At 43.1% G+C, this 22328-nt stretch overlaps 1 protein-coding gene and 2 non-coding genes across 3 annotated transcripts in view; 1 reads left to right on the plus strand and 2 right to left on the minus strand.

Moving 5' to 3' along the window:
• Nucleotides 1-22328, minus strand: part of plekhg2 (pleckstrin homology domain containing, family G (with RhoGef domain) member 2) — a 49327-nt gene that overhangs the window by 25495 nt on the left and 1504 nt on the right. Inside the window, exons 2-3 of the mRNA XM_069161338.1 lie at nt 13030-13107; nt 4591-5114 (exon numbers count right to left, since the gene is read on the minus strand). Of these exons, the coding sequence (XP_069017439.1) occupies nt 4591-5114; nt 13030-13078 (573 nt within the window). The 5' untranslated portion in view covers nt 13079-13107. The remainder of the gene's footprint in view (nt 1-4590; nt 5115-13029; nt 13108-22328) is intronic.
• trnar-ucu (transfer RNA arginine (anticodon UCU)) lies at nt 11939-12030 on the minus strand. Its single transcript is given in 2 exon segments — nt 11939-11974; nt 11994-12030. It is a non-coding gene; the product is annotated as a tRNA-Arg (tRNA).
• trnar-ucu (transfer RNA arginine (anticodon UCU)) lies at nt 17703-17794 on the plus strand. Its single transcript is given in 2 exon segments — nt 17703-17739; nt 17759-17794. It is a non-coding gene; the product is annotated as a tRNA-Arg (tRNA).

Consider the following 22328-nt stretch of genomic DNA (forward strand, 5'->3'; position numbering starts at 1 on the left):
GTCTAAAACACGCACACAGTGTGTGCACACAAAAATGGCCTATAATGAGAGGTTTTGACCGCATTCATCACCTTTTTAAAGACAACAGGAAACACACACACACACACACACACACACACACACACACACACACACACACACACACACACACACACACTGCAGGGCATGATGGGAGAGAGAGAGATGAGTGAAAAATGATGGAGCTTAACAGGAAAAGAAGAGAAGAACACAGGAGGAATGAGGAAGAGGAAGAGAGTTGCTTGAGCTGAACCCCAGATGACGAAGAGGAGGAAGAGGAGGATCGATCAGGAAACTAAAGAAACAAAAAATGGGTTGTCATGTGACCGTCGTCCTACGATGTACAAACTACAACCACTACAGACACCTGACTGTTTTTAATGCAGGGCCTCCTGAGGGCCCGAAGATCATAGATTTAATACAATTCTGTCCAAACTCTGTCCTAATGAAGTAATAAGCCACACCTCCTGCCTCCATCATGAGGAGGTGTGGCTTGGTGGCATGAGTCACGGACCGCCATACGGGCCGACGAGGTTTGTCAAAGGTTGTCTACTTTGTTGTTTTATTTTTTCTAAACCTGGTTTTCACATGGTTTCCTTTTCCTATAAAGCGCTGCGTGTAATAGACACGCCTGTGAACAAGCGTATCTATTACACACGTTGCCGTGACACCAGGTCGAGTGATGTGTTATAAAATCAGGAGGCTGGCGTTTTATTTTGGATATTCTCTGAATCTAGCCTTTCAGGAGTTGAACTCCGGTCTCTGCTTCCTTCCTGCTTGTTTTCCTCTCCTCGTTCCTAAAATCTGCGACCTGAAATTCACTTCCTCCTTTCCTTTCCTTCTCTCCTTCCTTCTCGCCCTTTTCTTATTGTCTGTGTTCTCCTTACTTTCCTCCCTGATCTTTGTGTCCTCCCTTCGCTTCCTTTTCCTCATTCTTCCTTCAACATTTTTCATCCCTCTTTCTGTTTTTCTAGTTTTCCCAAATCTCATCTCGGATCCCCTCCTCGTCTTCTTCCTCCTCCTGCTCCTCTTCCTCCGTCTCCTCCTCCTCCTCCCCATCCTCCTCCTCCTCGCTGTCTTCCCCTGTCTCCTCATGTTTCCTCATGTTTCCTCTGGTTCTTAAACCCCCCCCCTCCTTCATCTGTCTCCCCTCCATCATTCGATTCCCCCCCCCCCCTCCTCCTCTTCCACCTCCTCCTTTCTCAGTTTCCTGTCCCACTTGGCAGCAGGTCAGCAGCTCGATCCCTCATGTTCACTCCGCAACTCCGTTTTCTCTCCAGAAAAACTAAACTGATTCCTTAACGTATTCAGTTTCACAGTTTTCAGCAGTTTCCAAGGAAATCTCTTCGAGTGAGAGCGTTAATCAATAAAAGTGAATGAAAAGAGTTGAACCAGCTGGAGCTGCTCACACACACACACACACACACACACACACACACACACACACACACACACACACACACACACACACACACACACACACACACACACACACACACACAGTCCTATTATGGTAGTTGGTTCAGATTCCAAGTGAGCGTGACATCATGTAGCCCCAATCAAAACCAGACTTCAGCAAAACCTCAAATACAGAGAACAGCAGGAATGAAGGTTTACATTACACACAGACACAGACACACACACACACACACACACACAGACAGACACACACACAGACACACACACACACACACACACACACACACACACACACACACACACACACACACACAGACACACACACCTATCATCTATCAGACCTCCTCTGTCTCCATCAGAACAGGGGAATTCTGGGTTTGTTGCTCCGATTCTTCACACTGTTGGCCGTTAAAGTCAGAAATGCACGGACTGAATGAGACTGGTGTTTCAGTGACGCGTTGACTGACGCCATTTTTCTTTCAGAGAAAAGCTCACAGCTGGAAGAAAGTTTTAAAACAGCAAGATGTGGTGCAGAGTGTTTTATATGAAACAGGGAAAAAAAACGAATAAATGTGTGCTTTTTTTTAAAAGCTTTGTGGAGTTTCATTGTATTTTTGTGTGTTTTGAAGTTGCAGTTTAATTGACAGTTTATTCATTTTAATCACAGTACCTAACATAATAATGGGGGTCAACAGATTTTTGATGATCTTCAAACCCTCAGGCGGCACTGCATTAAAAACAGCCAAGATTCTGGAGTGAAAATCCCTGCATGGACTCAGGAACACTTGTGAAAACCATCGTCCGTGAACACAGTTTAAAACTCTGCAAAGAAGAAACCAGATAGAAACATGATCCAGAAAACTGTCCTGTGGTCTGATGAATCAAAATTTGAAATTAATTTTGGAAATCATAGATGCTGCATCTCTTTGAGCTAAAGGAGGAGAGGGACCATCCAGCTTGTTATCGGTGCACAGTTCCAAAGCCGGCATCCGATCTATACAGGTTTTGGAGCAACACATGCTGCCATCCAGACGACGTCTGTTTCAGGGAAGGTCTTGTTTATTTCAGCAAAACAATGTCATCATAACAATTCAACTGCAAACAAGTTTAGGAAAAAAAAAAATAAAAGACCAATCCGCTAATATTCTAATAATCTAGTGATGAAGTACCTGCAGGTGAGCAGGAGTCATGTGACGCTGAAAGTGACCCCTGAGTGAGGAAGAAAACAGTCAGGAGGGATTAACCAACAAAGAAGAAAGATGTGGTGATGAGAGAGAGAGCTGGAGGTCGGAGAGGAGAAACTGACAGACAGCTGATAAACCTGACAACAGCCGAGCCCTCAGCGAGAGTGTGTGTATGTGTGTGTGTGTGTGTGTGTGTGTGTGTGTGTGTGTGTGTGTGTAATATGGCAGGGGATGAAGGCAGCAGTAAATTCTGTCCTTTACTTCAAAAGGATGTTTCACACTCCGATCGGACAGCTGTAGGTGTACACACACACACACACACGCACGCACACGCACACACACACACACGCACACGCGCGCGCACACACACACACACACACACACACACACACACACACGCACACACACACACACACACACCTGGTGCACCTGGACCAATGATGGATGAAACACACACAGTCAAACAACCAGCTCAGCAAATTCTGTCAAGAAGCATTTTTTCCATTCAAAAGTTCCTTTAAAAAAAGTTCATTTTTTACTCAACGGAGAACTTTTAAGTTGTTTCCAAAAAGCATTTCTGACCCATTCTTCAGGTCGGGTGAAATACTGAGTCGGTGCTCTCAACATGGTCCAGTTTCCAGATAAACATAAATCTTAGAAGTTTTAATGAATCTTTTTTTTTGTGGTATTTCTACGAGTACACGTGACGTCAACTTTCTGTGGTATTAAAAAGAACCACAAATAAACTTTAAAGTAATGTGTCGTGTGTCTGTAAGTTGTGCTTTGAAATAAAAACAAAGAGACAAAGCTTATGAGACGAGAAGAGGAAGAGGAGGAGGAAGACGACACTTCCTGAGTGACAGAGTTCTGATGTGAAGGAACGTTTGTCCATCGATGATGCAGCAGAGGGAGGAGGATGTGTGGAGGGCAGCTGCAGTTACACCGGCCCGGAGGCTTTCACACCTGGCCGGTAAATCAGCCGGCTCCTCCCACACACACACACACACACACACACACACACACACACACACACACACACACACACACACACACACACACACACACAGATGTGGCCTCTCCTCAACGTCCTGTTTAATTTTTCTCTCCGTTAAATCGCTGCAATCGCGTCCGGTCAACACCTTGCAGGCCACAGTAACCGTGGAAACCAACCAACCCAAGAGGGAGTTCGAAGAGTGAGGAAACGGGTAACTTCACGTAGCTTCCTGAAGTGACGTTTTGTGTCCTTTGTTTATTTTTAAAGAGCTCAGGGGACCCTGCAGATATTTGGCGTCCACCAGGACAGACTGAGCACGACAGGAAGTTAAATATAACAGATGCAACCCTCAGACGTCCCGATCATTTCTTCAAACCTGCAGCTTCAGAATGACTTCCTGTATGATGTCATCCTCTGCATTCACTCAAAGTCGTTGTGTGTTGAAAGTTATGCAGAAATGTTGGAGGAACATTTGGATGATGTATTTTTGTTTTTTTTTAAATGTCAGCACTGCAGGGACTGAGGAGGATGTTTGTTCCGTGTATTTACCGTGTAACCCCGCCTCAAACGAGCCGAACTATCTGTTTAGCTTTTAATAACAGAACAAAAACACGGAAGAATAGACGTTGCTATACCAACAACCGACTGATTTACATCTTCCTATTCTTCAGTGAGAATGCAGACGGAAACAAATCCCTTGGTAGTTCTTGGGGAAACTCGCCGTTAACGTTTGGTCCAAAAGCCCTTCAAGTTCTGAAACACAATCAGCTGATTGTCCATAAAAAAATAAAAATAATAAAAAAAAGCAGGTTGGAGACTTGGAGTCATTTTTTTAAGCCAAAAGTTCCCCGGCTGCTGCTTTTTAAAAAGTCTGTGACATCTGAATATCTTAGTTTTTTTTAGACGTTACACATCTTTTCACTACATTTCTACACAATTTAAACTCTCTTAAATAAAAACAAATAAAGTTGTTACCTCCACGATGCTCTTCAGGTCTCGGACGTAGGCCCGTTCTGTCTCCACGATCTCCAGAACGACTCGCTCCAGCCGAGAAAGCTGCTTCGGCGCGGCCACTGCTACCACCGCCGCGGTCGGACTGGGTGCATGTCCGTTAGGGGCGTGGCTTCCTCCTGCCACCTTGGCAACAGAGACTCCTCCTCCTCCTCCTCCTCCTCCTCCGTGTGGCGTGACGAGCGGAGTGAGGTCCAGGCTGATGTCAGAACCGTTCCTCTTCGGCGTGGAGGATGACGACGAGGCGTTGTAGGTCGGCACGGCGCCGTATGGAAGCGAGGAGGAGGAGGAAGATGAGGAGGAGGAGTGGGAGGCATCCTGCAGGGAGACTGAGGAGGCAGAAGAGGAGAGGGAGGCGGGGCGCTCGCCATCCGAGCAGACGGTGTTGACGGAGGTGCAGGAGGAGGACGACGCGCCTCGCTCGCCCGATGACATCATCCTACCCACAATCCCACTCAGGGACGAGACTGAGGAGGGACGTTTGGCAGCTGCAGGGAGACAGAGACACAGTTCAGTCCACCAGCTGCTCTTATCAGGTAAAAAGCAGGCAATAGGGATACCAACGAAGAAGAAAGGTAACGTCAAGGGTGTCAGCAAGTGCAGGAACAGGTCCACTGTGTAAAAAAACAACAACTGACGTACGGAGATATTCAGTGTTTGAGTCGATGTTCAGGACTCAAACTACAAATACAAATGGTGTCACAGAGCATTTAAACAACTCAAACTGAAAACAGGCTCTATAAATATCAATCAACCAATCAATCAATCAACCAATCAATCAATCAATCAATTAATCCTCCAGCTGATTTCCTCCGAGTCAGAATCCGTCTGATTGACTCTGAAACTTTTGACACGTTTGCTGCTTTTTAAATCGAACCAGATGGACAGTTATTTTATTTGCTGACACACACACACACACACACACACACACACACACACACACACACACACACACACACACACACACACACATAAATACACAAGTGTTTCTAACAGTGGAAGCTGAAAAACCATCCAAACAGCTGCTCACCTGCCAGTCAAACCGTCGTCAAGGCGACCTCAATTTCGACAGGAAGTACGAGCACAAAAAGACCCAACAGTTGCATTCAAACAATTTGCTGATCGGTGAATTGAGGAAATCGTTAGTGGTAAACAGGAAGTGCTGTTGTCATATGAGCTGTACATCAGGCGTGTTGTTTCGTTATGACACAACAAGAAGCTAAGCCAACTTCATTTAATCTGACAGCGTTACCGTGGTGACAGACAACCATTTCCTTTGTGGTAAATCAGCACGCAGCAGCAAACATTTTAGTGTCAGAAACATCGACTCTGACGGGACTCGAACCAACAACCTTTGAATATCTCCGTCAAACAGCTAATAACTTTTCCGTCCAGACATGAACCCACCTGCCCGGCCTGCTGGCAGAGACTCGCCGACGCGGTGAAGTATTTAAGGCTCATTAAGCGTTTAAAACTCCAGACGTCCCGGCAGGAGGAAAATTTCCTCACCGAGTGTTAAAGGAGAAACTTTTTTTTTTTTTTTCCACGCGGGCCCCTTTGAGCTGATATCAGTCCGTCAGGTTTTGTAGAGGAAGAGTTTTAAAAGCTGCCAACACGGTTGTAAAGCAGCTACATGTGGTTTGAAGCGTTGAGCTGCTTTCGTTCCACATGTTTCGTTTAGAAAAAACATCTTTTATATAAAAGAAAAAAGAAGTCGTTGGCTCCTAATAGACTTCACACAAGGGAAGTAAAACGACAAAATGCTCTTAAATTATTGATTTTTGAGTATAATCGCCGTAAATATGATGTCTGAGACATGTTCACAGATCTAGATTTTAAATACAGAATAAATGAAGCAGAGATAAAAAACATGATTCACTGTTGCAGATTAAACAGCCCAGAAATATGTGGAATTAGATTTTATTTACTGATTAACTGTCTTAAAAGTTATTTTTCTTCAAAAAATGACGAACATTTTCTCGTACAAGCTTTTCAAACATGAAGATTTTTTTTGGTCTTTAACGATTAATCAAACATTGTACTGAACGCTTTGGGCCTGTTTTGAGATTGATGAAATATAACCTCCTGGATGCTTTCAATCATGTGATCTACAGACAATTAAGAATTTTAGCTTATAGAATACATGCACAGCTTTAAACACCCAGCCTCATAGAAACAGGGTGGACAAAATAATAGAAACACCTGTCAGCATGATGCAACACGGCTCAACGGCATAACCGAGTCCAAAAAGGAGAAAAACAATTGAGTCGACGAGTCCCCAAAACAGAACAGATTCAACAACTGGACATCAGAACTGGAGGATCTACTGCACACACACACACACACACACACACACACACACACACACACACACACACACACACACACACACACACACACACACTAACCAACCAGACAACCTGAACCCATATCAAACAACCAGATCAGGACTGATCGGTTCCACCTGAAAACCGGCAGATCAATGAGCAGAAAAACAGACGACCATTAGAAATGTGTTCAAGAGAGATGTACTTACAATTTGCAGGGGTCAGTGTGTGTGTGTGTGTGTGTGTCAATCAGTCCACATGCTGTTTCTCTGCTGAATTTATAACAATACAGATAACCGTTAAAGACTGACTGAAGTCTGTCAGTCACACTCAGGCAGCCTGATTTCCTGTTATTGGCTGTGTGTGTGTGTGTGTGTGTGTGTGTGTGTGCGCGCGCGCACCTGACTTAAGAGTACAGGATGTGGTTTTATGAACATCTCTTTCTGTTTGTCTTTCTTATGCAAACGCACACGCACACACACACACACACACACACACGCACACACACACACACACACACACACACACACACACACACACCACACACACACACACACACACACCACACACAGACACACACACACACACACACACACACACACACACACCACACACACACACACACACACAAACACGCACACGCACACGCACACGCACACGCACACACACACACACACACACACACACACACACTTGTACTTCTATCTTTATGAGGACCGTCCCGTCACCGCTCGTCCTCTCAACGTAAACCTGATTCTAACCTGAAGTCTCAAACAACCCAATGAAACTCCGTCCAAACCACAGGCTGTTTATAAAAGCCTCCATCTCTGTTACGTAACTCCGTAACTCTGAGCACATCCACCCTGAAAACTTAACGACAGACCGACCTGTGGGAGCGGCGGTCCAACATCAGAGTCAGATGTTTCCTGTGTAAAATGTAAACAGACGTGTATTTATGTATTAATCTCTAAAACAGACACAGATCATAGTAATCAGAGTAAAGAAGTCAAATCTTCTAATGTACAGAAAAATATATGTCTTTTATCAGCTACGCGCATTAATAATCAGTTTTTGCTTTGTTCAGAAATATTTATACTAACATTTCACTGTATAGGTCAAAGATGTATTTATTTATTTTGTGTATATAGCTTTTGTGTGTATTTATAAAAACCTTTTGCATTTTTCAAAAAAATAAATCTTTTTATTCTATTCTACTTTTATTGTTTGCGTATTTGTAATTTTTTTCTTTCACCTGTATTCTTAAGTTGCTGTCACGACTAAATTTCCCCACTGAAAGTTTAATAAAGTCTTATCTTGTCTTAATGTTGGATTATAGATTAATTATTTAGACATTTTCAGATTAAAAAAAAATTTAATTAAAGATTTCTAAACTTTATACACTCAAAGTCTTCAAAGCCTGAATTTTGTCATTTGACCTTAGTTTCCATTTTACTTCAACATTTTTTGCTTTAAAATGAACCAATTAAAACAAAGAATTGTGCCATAAATGATAAATATTGTGCGAGGAGAATGTAATAAACAAAATGTCTGAAGAAGCCTCACTACAGAACATCAGGTGTGTTTTTCTGTTCCTAAACGCCACACGGTGATTGACATGAAGGGGAATCTCCCTTCAAACACAAACTATAAGGCGGAGTGGATTCCAGCGTGTGATTACAGTAATAAGACAGGAGCTCCTGTCATTAAGTGTTCGTAACCAGTTTCTCAGAATAGGACAAACTGCGACACGTGAACCTGAAGAACAGAAGAAAAAATATCCGGCTGCGCTTCAGCTCATCGATAATTCAATTTAAAATGTGATATTTAACTACCGTCCTTGTGTTTGTGGCGGACTGACTGTATTAACCCCTTAAACTCACTAAACAAGACGTCATCTGAAAGCACAAAGTCACATGATTCAAACGGTGCACGATTAATTGTATTTGGAGAAAGATTTCAGAGAAAAGTTTGTCTTTAACAAGAAAGTCATTTCAGGAAAGTTGTGAACAATTAACGTGAACTCACACAGTCTCTGTAATATCTGCAACAGCCGGCAATTTAGCAAGATTCATGCAACTTTTCCCAAGAAAAACTGTCGTGAGCAGATGCTTTGCTGAAAGTATTACAGCATAAAGTCACCTTTCAAAATAAAACTGACTTTATTACGAAAACTAAAATATCAAAAATTTGCAATAAAGAAAAAAAAACACCGGTCTACTTCAGAGAAATGTGAAATAGACACACTTTGGGCTGTCTAGGTGTGACAGTTACACGCTTTGAAAGCGTGAAACTTAAATGCATGTAAATGTCAGGTGCTGTGGAATCATCACTCATTTTAGCTGTAAGTTTTATTTTCCTGAAAATCACACGGCTCAATACAAGCAGTAGGTTTCATTTTCATCCACAACAGGAAAACGTGTAACTTTCACGCCTAGACAGCACAAAGCGTGTCTATTTCACGTTTATCCGTTATACTGGGTTGTTGAAACACTGCAGAGTATTGTAGGAACGTTTTTAGAGCCAAAATTATTTCTTGCGGCCCGAGGTGTAAAATAATTTAAGATACCAACATGACACCAGCAGCAATTCCTTTTTTTTGTGATCTTTCTTATTTTTCATCTTTGTATCTCCCTTCAATCACTGAATAATTCTACAGATAAGAGAGTGACGAGGAAGCTGAGGGACGGGGCACCCATGAAACTCTAAACCAAATGTTTAAATATGGGGAGAATGTAACTTTAAACCAGATGTTTAAACACTGAGAATGTAACTTCAGAGTCAGATTCAGCGCAACAGTCCAAGTGGCCTTTTAACAGCGTTTGAGTGAAAGTTTTCAGACTGCAGCAGATAAAGAGACAAAGACAGGAAGTGAGTCGTCCTTTGAGCCCGTCACCCCCAGCAGCACTGTGCCACACACACACACACACACACACACACACACACACACACACACACACACACACACACACACACACACACACACACCCTCACACACACCCTCACGGTTTCCTTGTGTTTACATTTATTCCTGCAGTCACCAGTGAACTCCCTTCAACAAGCTGCTAATTTTACATCACTTCTCTGAACTTCACGTTGCTGCCATCCCTTCCTCTTCAGTCTTGACAGTAAATTCCTTGAATTCCACCTGATGAAAGGTCTGAGGGACACTAAGCCCCGCCCACCTATAACAGAACCCTCAGTGCACAACAGGCCTGTCAATCAAACAGACACGCCCCCAAAAACAGGTCTTCTTGAATCTTCTTTTCTAATGAATGAGGGATTATTTTCAGATGGACCTCCAGAAAACTAATAAGAAGGAGTGACTTTAGCTAACAACACCGAGATAACTGATGGACACATTTTATTCACTTTGGATTTGATGAGAGAAGTTGAATGGGAGTCTATGGAGCAGGAGGCTTTTTTTTTTTTGGAGTCAGTCCCTAGTGGCCCTCAGTAGTACTGCACCTGATAGCACTTCTGCATCGGCCTCACTTTTCCAGCTATGTCTCCTTTTTTTGTGCAAGGTTCAGGACAAAAACACATTTCACAGACTTCACTGTTTGTTTTTGCATTTAAAAAGCGGTTTATTAAAACTTTGATGGACTTTTCTCACCGGAGGTTTTTTGTAAAGTCTAAAACTCCGCGGTTTGACTCTGACTCGGAGTGTTTCAGTCTTCCCTCCCGGTTCCTTCCTCATTTCTGTTCAGACTGTTTGTTACTGAAATAATAACAGCAGGGAGTCTCCAGAAACCGGCCAATCACAAGCGAGAACACGACCACAGATAAAAATCCGTGATTTTCTCAGCTTGCTCTGTTTCTATTCTATCGTTCATCTCGTCGTGTTTCTGCAGCCTTATCTGGGCGTGTTCTCTATTTTCTGCCTCGTTCCTTTCTATGGTTATAATCAACAGATCTGCTGTGGCCTTTTATGGTGTGTGTGTGTGTGTGTGTGTGTGTGTGTGTGTGTGTGTGTGTGTGTGTGTGTGTGTGTGTGTGTGTGTGTGTGTGTGTATGTGTGTGTGTGTGTGTGTGTTTGTTACAGCAGAAACATTGTTCGGCGCTACACTTTATCACCACAAACCATACAACTTCCTGCCCACAGAGTATATTGGTGTGTGTGTGTGTGTGTGTGTGTGTGTGTGTGTGTGTGTGTGTGTGTGTGTGTGTGTGTGTGTGTGTGTGTGTGTGCGTGCGCATGTCCACATGCCAGTTCTGCATGCAACAATCAGTGGTGTGTTTGTGTACAAATGTGTTGCCTCTGTGATAATTGCAGAATTTTAGCGTGTGCAGAAATGTAACTGCCCTTTGGTATGTTTCTAGGTGTGTGTGTGTGTGTGTGTGTGTGTGTGTGTGTGTGTGTGTGTGTGTGTGTGTGTGTGTGTGTGTGTGTGTGTGTGTGTGTGTGTTTGTAAGTGTGTGTAAATGCTAAGTATGGAAGCCAATATAACAGCAGAGCAACTAAACAGCATGGTGGCTGTGTGTAATTACACATCATTACAGAGCCTCTATGTGTGTGTGTGTGTGTTTGTATGTGTGTGTGTGTGTGTATGTGTGTGTGTGTGTGTGTGTGTGTGTGTGTGTGTGTGTGCGTGTGTTTGTAAGTCTGTGTGTATGTATGTGTGTGTGTGTGTGTATGTGTGTGTGTGTGTGTGTGTGTGTGTGTGTGTGTGTGTGTGTGTGTGTGTGTGTGTTTGTAAGTCTGTGTGTATGTATGTGTGTTAGTGTTGTGTATAATAGCAGTCCACTCTGCCGGGCCTCTCTCTGGTTTGGTGACAGGAAGTCACAGCTCGGAGAGAAAGTTGAGCCGAGACCGAAAACACTGAAATAAAATCTTGACTCTCAGTGGGAAAACAACAACGCTTCACTCAGTGAGGTTAAGCTGGAATAATTGTAGTATTTTTCAAATATATGAAATATATATGCCTTTTATTTTGAAAGCTGGATGAAATACAGATAAAGTCACCATATCAGGCAGTTTTAAACACTGACTCTGGTGGGAGTCGAACCCACAACCTTTGAATCACTTCTACTGTGTTCAACTAGAAGTCCAACGCACTGTCCATTGTGCCACAGAGCCTCATATTTCCTCTCATGCACACCGCCGACAGTAAGGGCACACATAAGTCTGTTTGTTTGAGGTTTCAATCCGCAGATGTCCACAGAAACCTTCAGTTTACGGCGGCTGCACCAGCTGCTAACATTTTTAATTTGCATACTTGCGTGGAGGCCGTTTTAGGGGCCCAACAGCTGCAGAGAGGTGAGCGCGAAGCGTGGAAACATACATACTGAAGGTGCTGCTCGAGCTGCCTCGACCGTGTTTTAACTTATATTTTGTGGTTTTTAATTCAGATCCATCCACAGTCTCATGTGTCTTTTTGTGTTTTTTTTTTTTTTTTTTTTTTTAATATCTTGTCTTTAAGCTTTTATGTCTTTGCCCATTAGGGTATTTTTGTGTCTTTATTGTGCAAAAACTGTTTTAAGAGCAAATTTCTCAACACCGCAATCAACTATCAGGTTTCCAGCATTAGTCCCGCCCACCACAACCGGCTCAGCTCGTAGGTTTTTGATTTATAGATGAAAACTTAAGTTTTAGAAGCAAAAAAACAGTGAACCAGTTATTTCAAAATATTCCACATTCATCTTATAATTTAGTTCAAAATAAAATCACGAAAAACCTTATGGAAACTTAAAACTTAATGGACAGTGTGTTGGTATTTTAATTAGGAGAAATTCCGAGGTTGTGAGTTAGAGTCCCACCAGAGGCACCATTAATGGCTTGGAGCAACTTTTTATAGGTTAAAATCTACTCAAGAGAAACAACATGTGTTTAGTTATTTGTGCTGTCGGCAGATATTTTGGTCTTTACTTGAACGGCAACTTTACTACAACAATCCCACGAACTAGTTAGTCACTCACTGACTGACAGATGATCCAAACCTTTAATCTGACTGACTTCTCTCTCTTTTTTTTTTAGCTCTGTTTTTGGTCTCCACCACCTCCTGAGGGAAATATCTGACCAGTTTTATGGATAACAACCGCTGCCACCCCCCACCCCCCCACCTCGCTTCCCTTTTACCTGCGTTACTGGGCGATCTCTGGCTGCCACGCCGTGACCCCTCAGGCATGGTGTGATGATGTCACAGGAAGTAGAAACCTGGAGAAAACAATGAGGGAACGCCGGTTAGCTTCCCGCTTCACGAACACCAACTCTCTTGTCTGGTTCCTGTAAACAACTCGTTTTCAGTCTCATTTGTGGAAAGAGTGCCAGACTCCTGTAAGCGCTCTGGATTAATTGACAAATGATCAGCGCCTCTTATTTCTCGACCCGTTTTCATTCTCAGGGTGTCGAATACCGACGTTCTGTCAACGCCTGCTGCCGTCCCAGAGATTCCCACAAGATGGCTTCAGTACAGGAACCAAAAACTGCTTCGGTTCATTATTAAAGTAGGTAACGTTAAGATCATGTAACTTATCGTACAAGCGGAAACCATCAGTGATGTCATCGTTGGTTTGTGAACGTCATGAAGCCTCCAGTTCAGATTCTGTTCGTCACCATCTTGCTAGTTTGGAGCAGCTTTTTGGAGCCGACCTCTAGTGGCGCTCGGTGGTATTGCAGTTTAAGGCACTTCTGCATGGGCCTTATTTTTTAGAGCCTGAAGCGACAATCACTTTTATATCCAATCTGTGGCTACTTAAAATAAAACTACAGTGACTTTGCTTCCACATGGTCTTGATCATCTGTCCTACCTCACCTGATGTCCCGAATCAGGTGGTCAGGCCACCGACGCCAAAGTTCACCGTGGGGGGAATCTGAGAGACGCCAGCAGGCTTTGAGAAAACTGCAGTATTTGACGCCCTAAAAGGAGAACAGTGGTCTTTCTTCTAAACAACATAAAACACGGCAGTGACACAAAGAGACTCACAGAGGCAGGAGGTGAAAAGCTTTATAAAGGAGTAGAAGAAGAAGAAGAGGAAGAGGAGGAGGAGATCCATAGAGGAGTTCTCTGTTCTTTTGTGTAAAAACTGTGAGGACACATGTAATGTTTGGCTGGAAGACAAGAATGCGGTCTCTTCTCTTAACCCTGTGTGTGTGTGTGTGTGTGTGTGTGTGTGTGTGTGTGTGTGTGTGTGTGTGTGTGTGTGTGTGTGTGTGTGTGTGTGTGTGTGTGTGTGTGTGTCCACTGGAGGATAACGGCCTCCTACAAAGTCATTGATACAGTAACACAGGTTGACCCAATTAGTCCTTCGTACGTAAACAAGTGTTTCTGCAGCTGCCCGCTAAAAAACCGAGATGAGGGGGTGAGAGGGGGAGAGTGTGTGTGTGTGTGTGTGTGTGTGTGTGTGTGTGTCTGTGTGAGAGTTAGATGGGAGTCCTGGAGGAGTTGGGGTGTCAGTAATATGAGCCAGATGCAGAGCAGGTCTGCGGGTTGCTGGTTGAAATCCATTTTTACTGCGTGGAAACACCTGCAGATTCTCCTTCACAGCTGAGATTTAAACAGCGACTTTACGGTTGTGGGGAAAAAGATGTAGGAACTGCAGGGCTCTATAAACACCGCAGTGACAGCTCACTCGGGTCTGCACTCTAAAATAACATTAATGATGTTGGAAATAAACGTTCGTATGACTTAAAACTTTAGATTTTGTGAAACCAGCCCTGTAAACTGCACCAAGAAGGACGGAGGGGAAACACGATTGTGACCTGATTATATTTTCTAATAACTTGAGGAAAAGTCATTTATATATTTGAAACTTAATGGAGAGTGTGTTGGTATTTTAATTTGGAGAAATTCAGACATTGTGAATTAGAATCCCACCAGAGTCACAATTAATGGCTTAGAGCAACTTTTTATAGGTTAAAATCTGCTCAAGCGAAACAAGTGAACTCTATAATAACTCTTCTGTAATATTTCCTGGAGAACCCGAGGTCCACGAAGGCCGACAGGAAGAGCAGAGAAAAGACGGTCCGAAGGAGCCCGAACGGAGAAAACGTGACTTCATCAAAAGCAGCCGAGTCGGACTCAGAAGAAACGACGTTTTCTTCAATCGAACCGACCGGCGGAGAGAAAATGACCCCGAGAGACGGTGGAGGACAGACAGAGTACCGAACAGAGCTGTGGTGGAGCCGTTTCAACACTGTGGTTAACCGAATGAAAAGTCACGGCGAGGTCACACACACACACTCACACACACACACACACACACACACACACACACACACACTCAGCAGTGTTTCCAGCACTTCAGAGAACAGTCTATTGACTTCCATTCACTTCCTGGACAGCGACAGCAGATGTTCTTTATGAGCAGATCTTCAAATTTGGCACAAACATTCACTCGGATAAATTAAGTACGTTGTTTTTTTTTGGTGGCCAAAGGTCAAAGGTCAGGGTGACCTCACAAAACACGTATGAAGCCATCAACTCATAACATCATTCATACCTGAATTATGACAGCATTTCATTTTTAGTTTTTATATAAGGTCAACTTCACTGGCACATCGTGATGTTTCCGCTCATTATTTCGGAACCATAACTGACACCTGACTGGTTGGAGGAGGAAAGAAACCCACAAACATAGACTGGTTTAGAGCCAGTTTTAAACTGGTTTTGCATTGAGTTCCAGATTTGGTTTTGGACTGGTTGAGGACTGATTCTGGACTTTGTTTGGACTAGTTTTAAACTGGTTTTAGACTTGGTTTAAGACAATTTGGGGAATGGTTTTAGACTTGATTTTTAACAAGTTTAGGATTGGTTTTCAATTGGTTTTGGACAGGTTTAGGATGTAGTTCTGGACTTGGTTTGGACTTAGAACTGGTTTCAGACTTGGGTATAAACCCAGTTTTAGGCGACTTCAAGACAAACTCTGGTCTCCATTGTTCCGCACTATAACCGAGGAACAGAAGATCAAATTCCACTTGCGGTCAAATGCTAATCTTGGCTGTCCACCTTGAAACTGTGCTGACTCCTACGGCAGCCCCGATGGGACACACTCTGTCTCTAACTCAGGACAGCTAAAACTTTACGATTCGGTTAATGATCTTCTCTAACAGTAAAAGTTATATTTTTAATGTAGCCAGAGGTTTCTAGTTTACGGTGGGAAGCTCATGAATGTTCGTCCTCTGGAACTCTGGGAGGATTTTTTTCACATTAACTTCACCTCATCATCTCCACCTGCTGCAACTCAAACTCTGACTAGAAATTATGTTTGCGCTTGTCGTGAAGCCTCCGAGCATGTTGGATAAGACGTCCTGCTCTCTGATGGAAAAAACATCAAACTTTCATATAACTTATAGAGATGGAGGCGAGAGAAGGAACGTATTTCAGACCAGTTTATTTTTCTTGTTTCCAACGATTGCAACTCTTTAATCCAAGACGTCAACTTAAATCTGAATGATTTATGTGAGAAGGACTTTTCGTAGGAAGACAAGTCCCCACAATGAGACGGTGCAAGCAGATGTATGTCCCCATAACGTGAGTAAAACACACACACGTATGTCTTTAACTTGTCTGTCGGTACTTAAAACACTCAGCACACACTGAGAGAACAGAAAAGGCTGTAGTGTGTGTGTTTGTGTCTGTCTGTGTGTGTGTGTGTGTGTCTGTGTCCTTTGACCATCCTCTTCATCACCTATCAAGGTATTTCCAGGTGCATCCGCTTCAAACACACCTCATCATACACACACGCAGGCAGTGAACCAACATTTTCACTTCCACCGGGGTCAGTGTGTGTGTCTGTGTTATTGATGCCATATCTCGTCGCGACAACCGGACAGACTGCGGACAGACGTGAGGTCCGTTAAATTAAACAGAGCCGTCGGACGCCGTCCGTCTCCTTCAGCTGAACCTTTTTTTTTACCCGCCACAGCTAAAAAAGGGCATTACGACATCTTCAGAGAGGTCAAAAGCTATGAGCCTGGTGGGACTCAAACCCACAACCTTTGAATGATCATCTAGAAGTCCAATGCTCTGTCTAGGGCAACACGGAGCCACCCATTGACGACTCACTGTGGATGGACACACGTGAATCGGGCAGTGAACCAGTGATGGAAAACATCCGCTGCAGAACCACTTGAACTGTGTCTCCATGGCAACAGGGTTTGCACAATCACTACAAGCCTCTGTGGCACAAAGGATAGCGCATTGGACTTCTAGGTTACCATGAAAGAAGTGATTCAAAGGTTGTGGGTTCAAGTCCCACCAGAGTCATCAGTCTTTGTGTCAGCCTGGTTTCATCATGCATGTTGTTTCCAAGTAGAAGAAGACTCTGTGGCGCAACAGATAGCACATTGAACTTCTTGGTAAACACTGAAGTCAGATTGAAAAATCTTCCTCAGTGGACACACTGCTCTGCCGTCCTCCCGGTGCTGCTCTAAATCTGCACGGTGACGTACGTTATTTATTGTATTTGGGCTCCGACACACAGGAGAGAGAAATAAAACAGAGAAAATAGAGATTGATTGCAGCAATTATGGATTCTGGATAATAATCTGAATTATTACTTAGACTTGTTCTGTAATGAGCCTGCAGGCCTCAAACTCCAGAACCAGAGCACGCAGCTTGTTTGTGTAGCGTGTGTAGTAGTGTGTAGTGTTTACATTTTTCCTGCTTCTATGGGCCTTCATGTTTATATGACATCAGTGAGAGAAGGAGGCCTCGTGGATTTTAGCCCTCAGCGTTGCCTCCCAGGCAGTTCGCAACAGCCTTCACTGATAAAATATTCAAGTTTATTCCAAAGTCCCCAGACACAGGTGGCTCTGTGGCGCAACGGACAGCGCGTTGGACTTCTAGCCAAGCACAAGAGAAGTGATTCAAAAGTTGTGGGTTCAAGTCCCACCAGAGTCATATCTTACAAAGTTAAACCCAAATCTCTAACCCTAAGTTACACCATGGTGCTGTTGGAGGACACCATCTGAAATACTAAATGTTGATAAAACATAACTTTACTCCTCTTTAACTGCGCAGTTTGTTCTGTGTGTTGGGCTGTGTATGCAGTACGTAGGTGTGAGGTCGTTGGTGACTGTAAAGTCACTCCAGGATGTCACAGCTGGTTTTTTTGCAATTGTTACAATCGAAAATGTTTGATTCTGTCAGATTTTCTCAAAAATGTCATAATTTTTTTAGTTTTAAGTGGGTTTTTGCATAAAATTGCAGGAATGAGAAAACATTGCAGGTTGAGAAAGAAAATTACATATTTTTCTTGAAAGCACCACCTGATAAAGGAATAAATATGTAATCACTTCCTGTGATAATAATCATGCTGCACGTCACAGAAATATTTTAGTTCTAATCTTTTTCAAATTTATTTATTGAACTTAGAGAATCATGGGGCCAAAAGCAAAAAAAACCCCTCCTAAAAGCTGCATATCTATATACTTCCAGCACAGCTTCTGATGATTTTTTTACAGCAAAAAATCCCATGAATATTTTAAAGATTGTCAGCTCCCACAAAAAGACAACAACAGCAAAGAGGTACAAACTGACCACAAAACAACACTGAACAAAGAAAAGATGCAACAACCACCGTGAAGACACGGCAATGAAACACAAAACTACCACGGGGATGCAAAATGATGACAGAGATTAAAAAGACACAAAACTACCTCAAAGAGACACGACGGGGACTTTTGGTTCATATTCAAACGACATGTTTTAACACCCGTCGTTTTGTCTGTCCACTTTGGGACCGTTTGTGTGTCCACTTTCATAAAAACACACACACACACACACACACACACACACACACACACACACACACACACACATCTTCATACGATGTAGGCCAGCAGGCTGTGTGTGGTCTGTGTGTGTGTGTGTGTGTGTGTGTGTGTGTTTGTGTGTGTGTGTCTCTGTGTACACACACGCAACAGACGATTTCTGTCAGACACATAAAACACACAATAGATCCACACTGTTCTCCTGCTGTTTCCTTTTGTGTTCAATCAGCTCCATCTACACACACACACGCACGCACACACACACACACACACACACACACACACACACACACACAGACACACACACACACACACACACACACACACACACACACACAGACACACACACACACACACACACACACACACACTCACACACACACACACACACACACACACAGACACACACACACACACACACACACACACACACACACACACACACAGACACACACACACACACACACACACACACACACACACAGACACACACACTCACACACACACACACACACACACACTCACACACACACACACACACACACACAGAGTAGACTCTGACAGACGCTCTGCTCGGATATTTTGAACGCAACATGTTTGTGAATAAAAACGTGGCGATAAAAAGGGTTCACATGATGTGAAGAAGATTAAACATTGTTCAGTTTCATGGTAAAATAATCAATAGATAATAATAATAAACAATTATTATTCTTCCATTCTCATCCTCCAGCAGGATAAACTGAAACTCTACATCTAAGCTAAAAAACAGAGAAATTAGACATCAAAAACACTTTAACTCTTTTGTAAAAACACTCTGAGATGAAATCAAGTATCATTGTTCATTCATTGTGATTTTAATTTGGAGCTTCTTCAAACTGAAACTTTTGTTTTTGTTTGGATTTGAAAAAAAGAAATCAGCTGCAGAGGATGAAGAGAAAAGACGCTTCTTATGCAACGATGCTGCAACAGAGCTGTGAAACGTCTCCTGAGAGAAACGTAAAGCTCGAGTCGGAGCAGGGAGGGTCTGACCTTTGACCTCAGGTCTGACAGCACACGGCTAAATCCGGACATCTCAGGTTCGTGTTTTCATTTGGAGTTTGTTCTTCTTTTTGACAGACGAATGAATGTAAAAATACTCCGGACTTCAGCTGCGACGCCTCACTCTGCTCCGATCTGATTATTTTGGCTCCATTGTTCTGCAGTGCATTGTGGGAAACGGAGTCGTCTCAGCGGACGGTCGACCCGTCGAGGTGAGACGCTCTAAATGTGTCATCACAACTACAGACTCTGTGTGCGTTTGGAAAGTCCCTGTGTGTGTTCATGCCTTTGTTGTGTGACTAATAACACAGAAACAGAACGTTAGTGTGTGTGTGTGTGTGTGTGTGTGTGTGTGTGTGTGTGTGCAGTGATTCATGATGGGAGTGTACGCACACACATACACACACACACACACACACACACACACACACACACACACACACACACACACCTGGTTTAAACACAATGAACACTTCAGAGCTTTGTTCCTACTTTGCGGTGAAGTTGTTGAATAAAATGTTCGGACTTGATGACGGTTCTGTTTCTTATCGGGTCTCCCACTCACCAAACTCTTGCGTTCTCATTTGATGAGACTTTGGACAAGGTCATGTGAGAAAGCAGCCCCGCCCCCAAACATATCTGTGTCTGAGTCCTAATATCCAATGAATGATGAATTATTTCCAGAAGTACTAGAACTCTGATCAGAAGGAGATTTTATCTAATGACACAATGATGACTTATGGAAAACATTTACTGACTTTGTATTTCAGGAGAGAACTTGATGCTTTTTGAATGGGAGTCTATTGGAGGATGGTTGGAACCCCTGGTGGCCCTCAGTGGTACTGCAGTCTCCTCTAAAAGTTTATTTGAACTGAACAAACCTCCGTCTCTCTCCTCAGTGAAGCTTTTTCATTTGAAGTGCATCCAAATCCTTGTGTGTGTGTGTGTGTGTGTGTGTGTGTGTGTGTGTGTGTGTGTGTGTGTGTGTGTGTGTGTGTGTGTGGCTCAGGCGACACATGTATACCGCAGTGTTTTCCGACCTCAAAGCAACACAGTAAACAACGTACACAACATACACACACAAATGCACTGATACATACAGTACATTAGTCATTACACACACACACACACACACACACACACACACACACACACACACACACACACACACACACACAAACACACACACAGCTGCACGTCACAGAAGAGCCTCTGTCTAACCTCAGATGATGCTAAATTGTCAGGCTAATTATTATAAATGACAAACACCGAGGAAACCATCCTCCCGCATCCCATAATTACCCTGCAATATTAAAACTGCTTCCAAATACTTGGGATGGTTGGGGTGCGTTTGATTTCTGATTGCCTGTGAAATCAGTTTTTATAACAGAAGGGTCTAAATGAGCCTGGTTTAATTAAACATGTAATTTAAAGGTTCGGTGCTGCTGAGTCAGCTTGCTTCTAGTGGGATTTAAACCCACAACCTTTGAATGCCTTCATCATTGTTTTCCTAGAAGTCCAACATGCTGTCCATTGCGCCACAGAGCCACATTTTGATCAGGCACCACTTCTTGAAGACAGACTTGAATAAAATAAAGTGTTTCCTGTGTCTAATGCCAACAAAATTATATATTCGATATTTTCTAGACTCAAGTTAACAAACAGCTAACAACATGTTGCCATGACGCCACAGTTGAGGTGGTTTGCAGCCGCAGAAGGTCACAGTAAAACCGCAAATTCTAAATATTGACTATGGAGGGACTTGAACCCACAACCTTTAAATCTCTTATTTCATGATAACCTAGAAGTCCAATGCACTATCTGTTACGCCACAGAGCCTATGGCAAACAGTTTAGAGGGAGCTTTTTCACATTTTGCATCCCACTAGAGTCTGAAAATGAGCAACAGACCAGAACTGCAATAGAAGTCTGGATTCAGGAGCTTGTTTGGATTGATGAAGAGGAGGTGTGAAGGAGGAGGAAGAGGCTCCAAACAAACCCTCTCCGTGTTGAAAAATCCTGCTTCGTGTTTATTATTCTGACAAACCTTCTCTGCTCCTCAGTGCCTCTGCCCTCTCCGGCTTTTCATTGGTTCGTCGTCTCACAGCTCAGCTTCTGATTAATCCGTTTTTAGGACAGTTAATTCTGAACTTTGACCTGTTTGTTGTGTTTTTATAAAACTTCAATCGACCCACAGTCCTCCGCAGAAACATTTGATGTCATCAGTACGAGAATATCGTCACTATTTCAGTCTTTTTATCTTTGCAGCACTGACTTCATAATCACCCAACCAGGACACACACACACACACACACACACACACACACACACACACACTTCTTTTTAAAGAGAACAGTTCTTTTTTATCATCTGTGATCTGCTCTCACGTTGTGATGGTGCGTTCGCTGACCTCCTGCTCACGGTGTAAATGTTGTGCCGTTCAGGGCCGGATTTTAAAAAGAAAACAAACACGACTTTTGATCTTCTGAAAAAGTTCAGTATCCTTCCGGTCCCTTCGGTTAAAACACCTCCCAAATATAGAGTTTCAAAAGTACTCAGTCCGAAAAAAAACCTGGCTGCTGAAGCTTTTGGGGACTATTTTCAGCGGCGGATTAATCCACATTT

The sequence above is a fragment of the Embiotoca jacksoni genome, unplaced genomic scaffold, assembly GCF_022577435.1.
Source record: "Embiotoca jacksoni isolate LCO1_2020_lvr unplaced genomic scaffold, fEmbJac1.0.p SCAF_28, whole genome shotgun sequence".
Taxonomy (NCBI): domain Eukaryota; kingdom Metazoa; phylum Chordata; class Actinopteri; family Embiotocidae; genus Embiotoca; species Embiotoca jacksoni.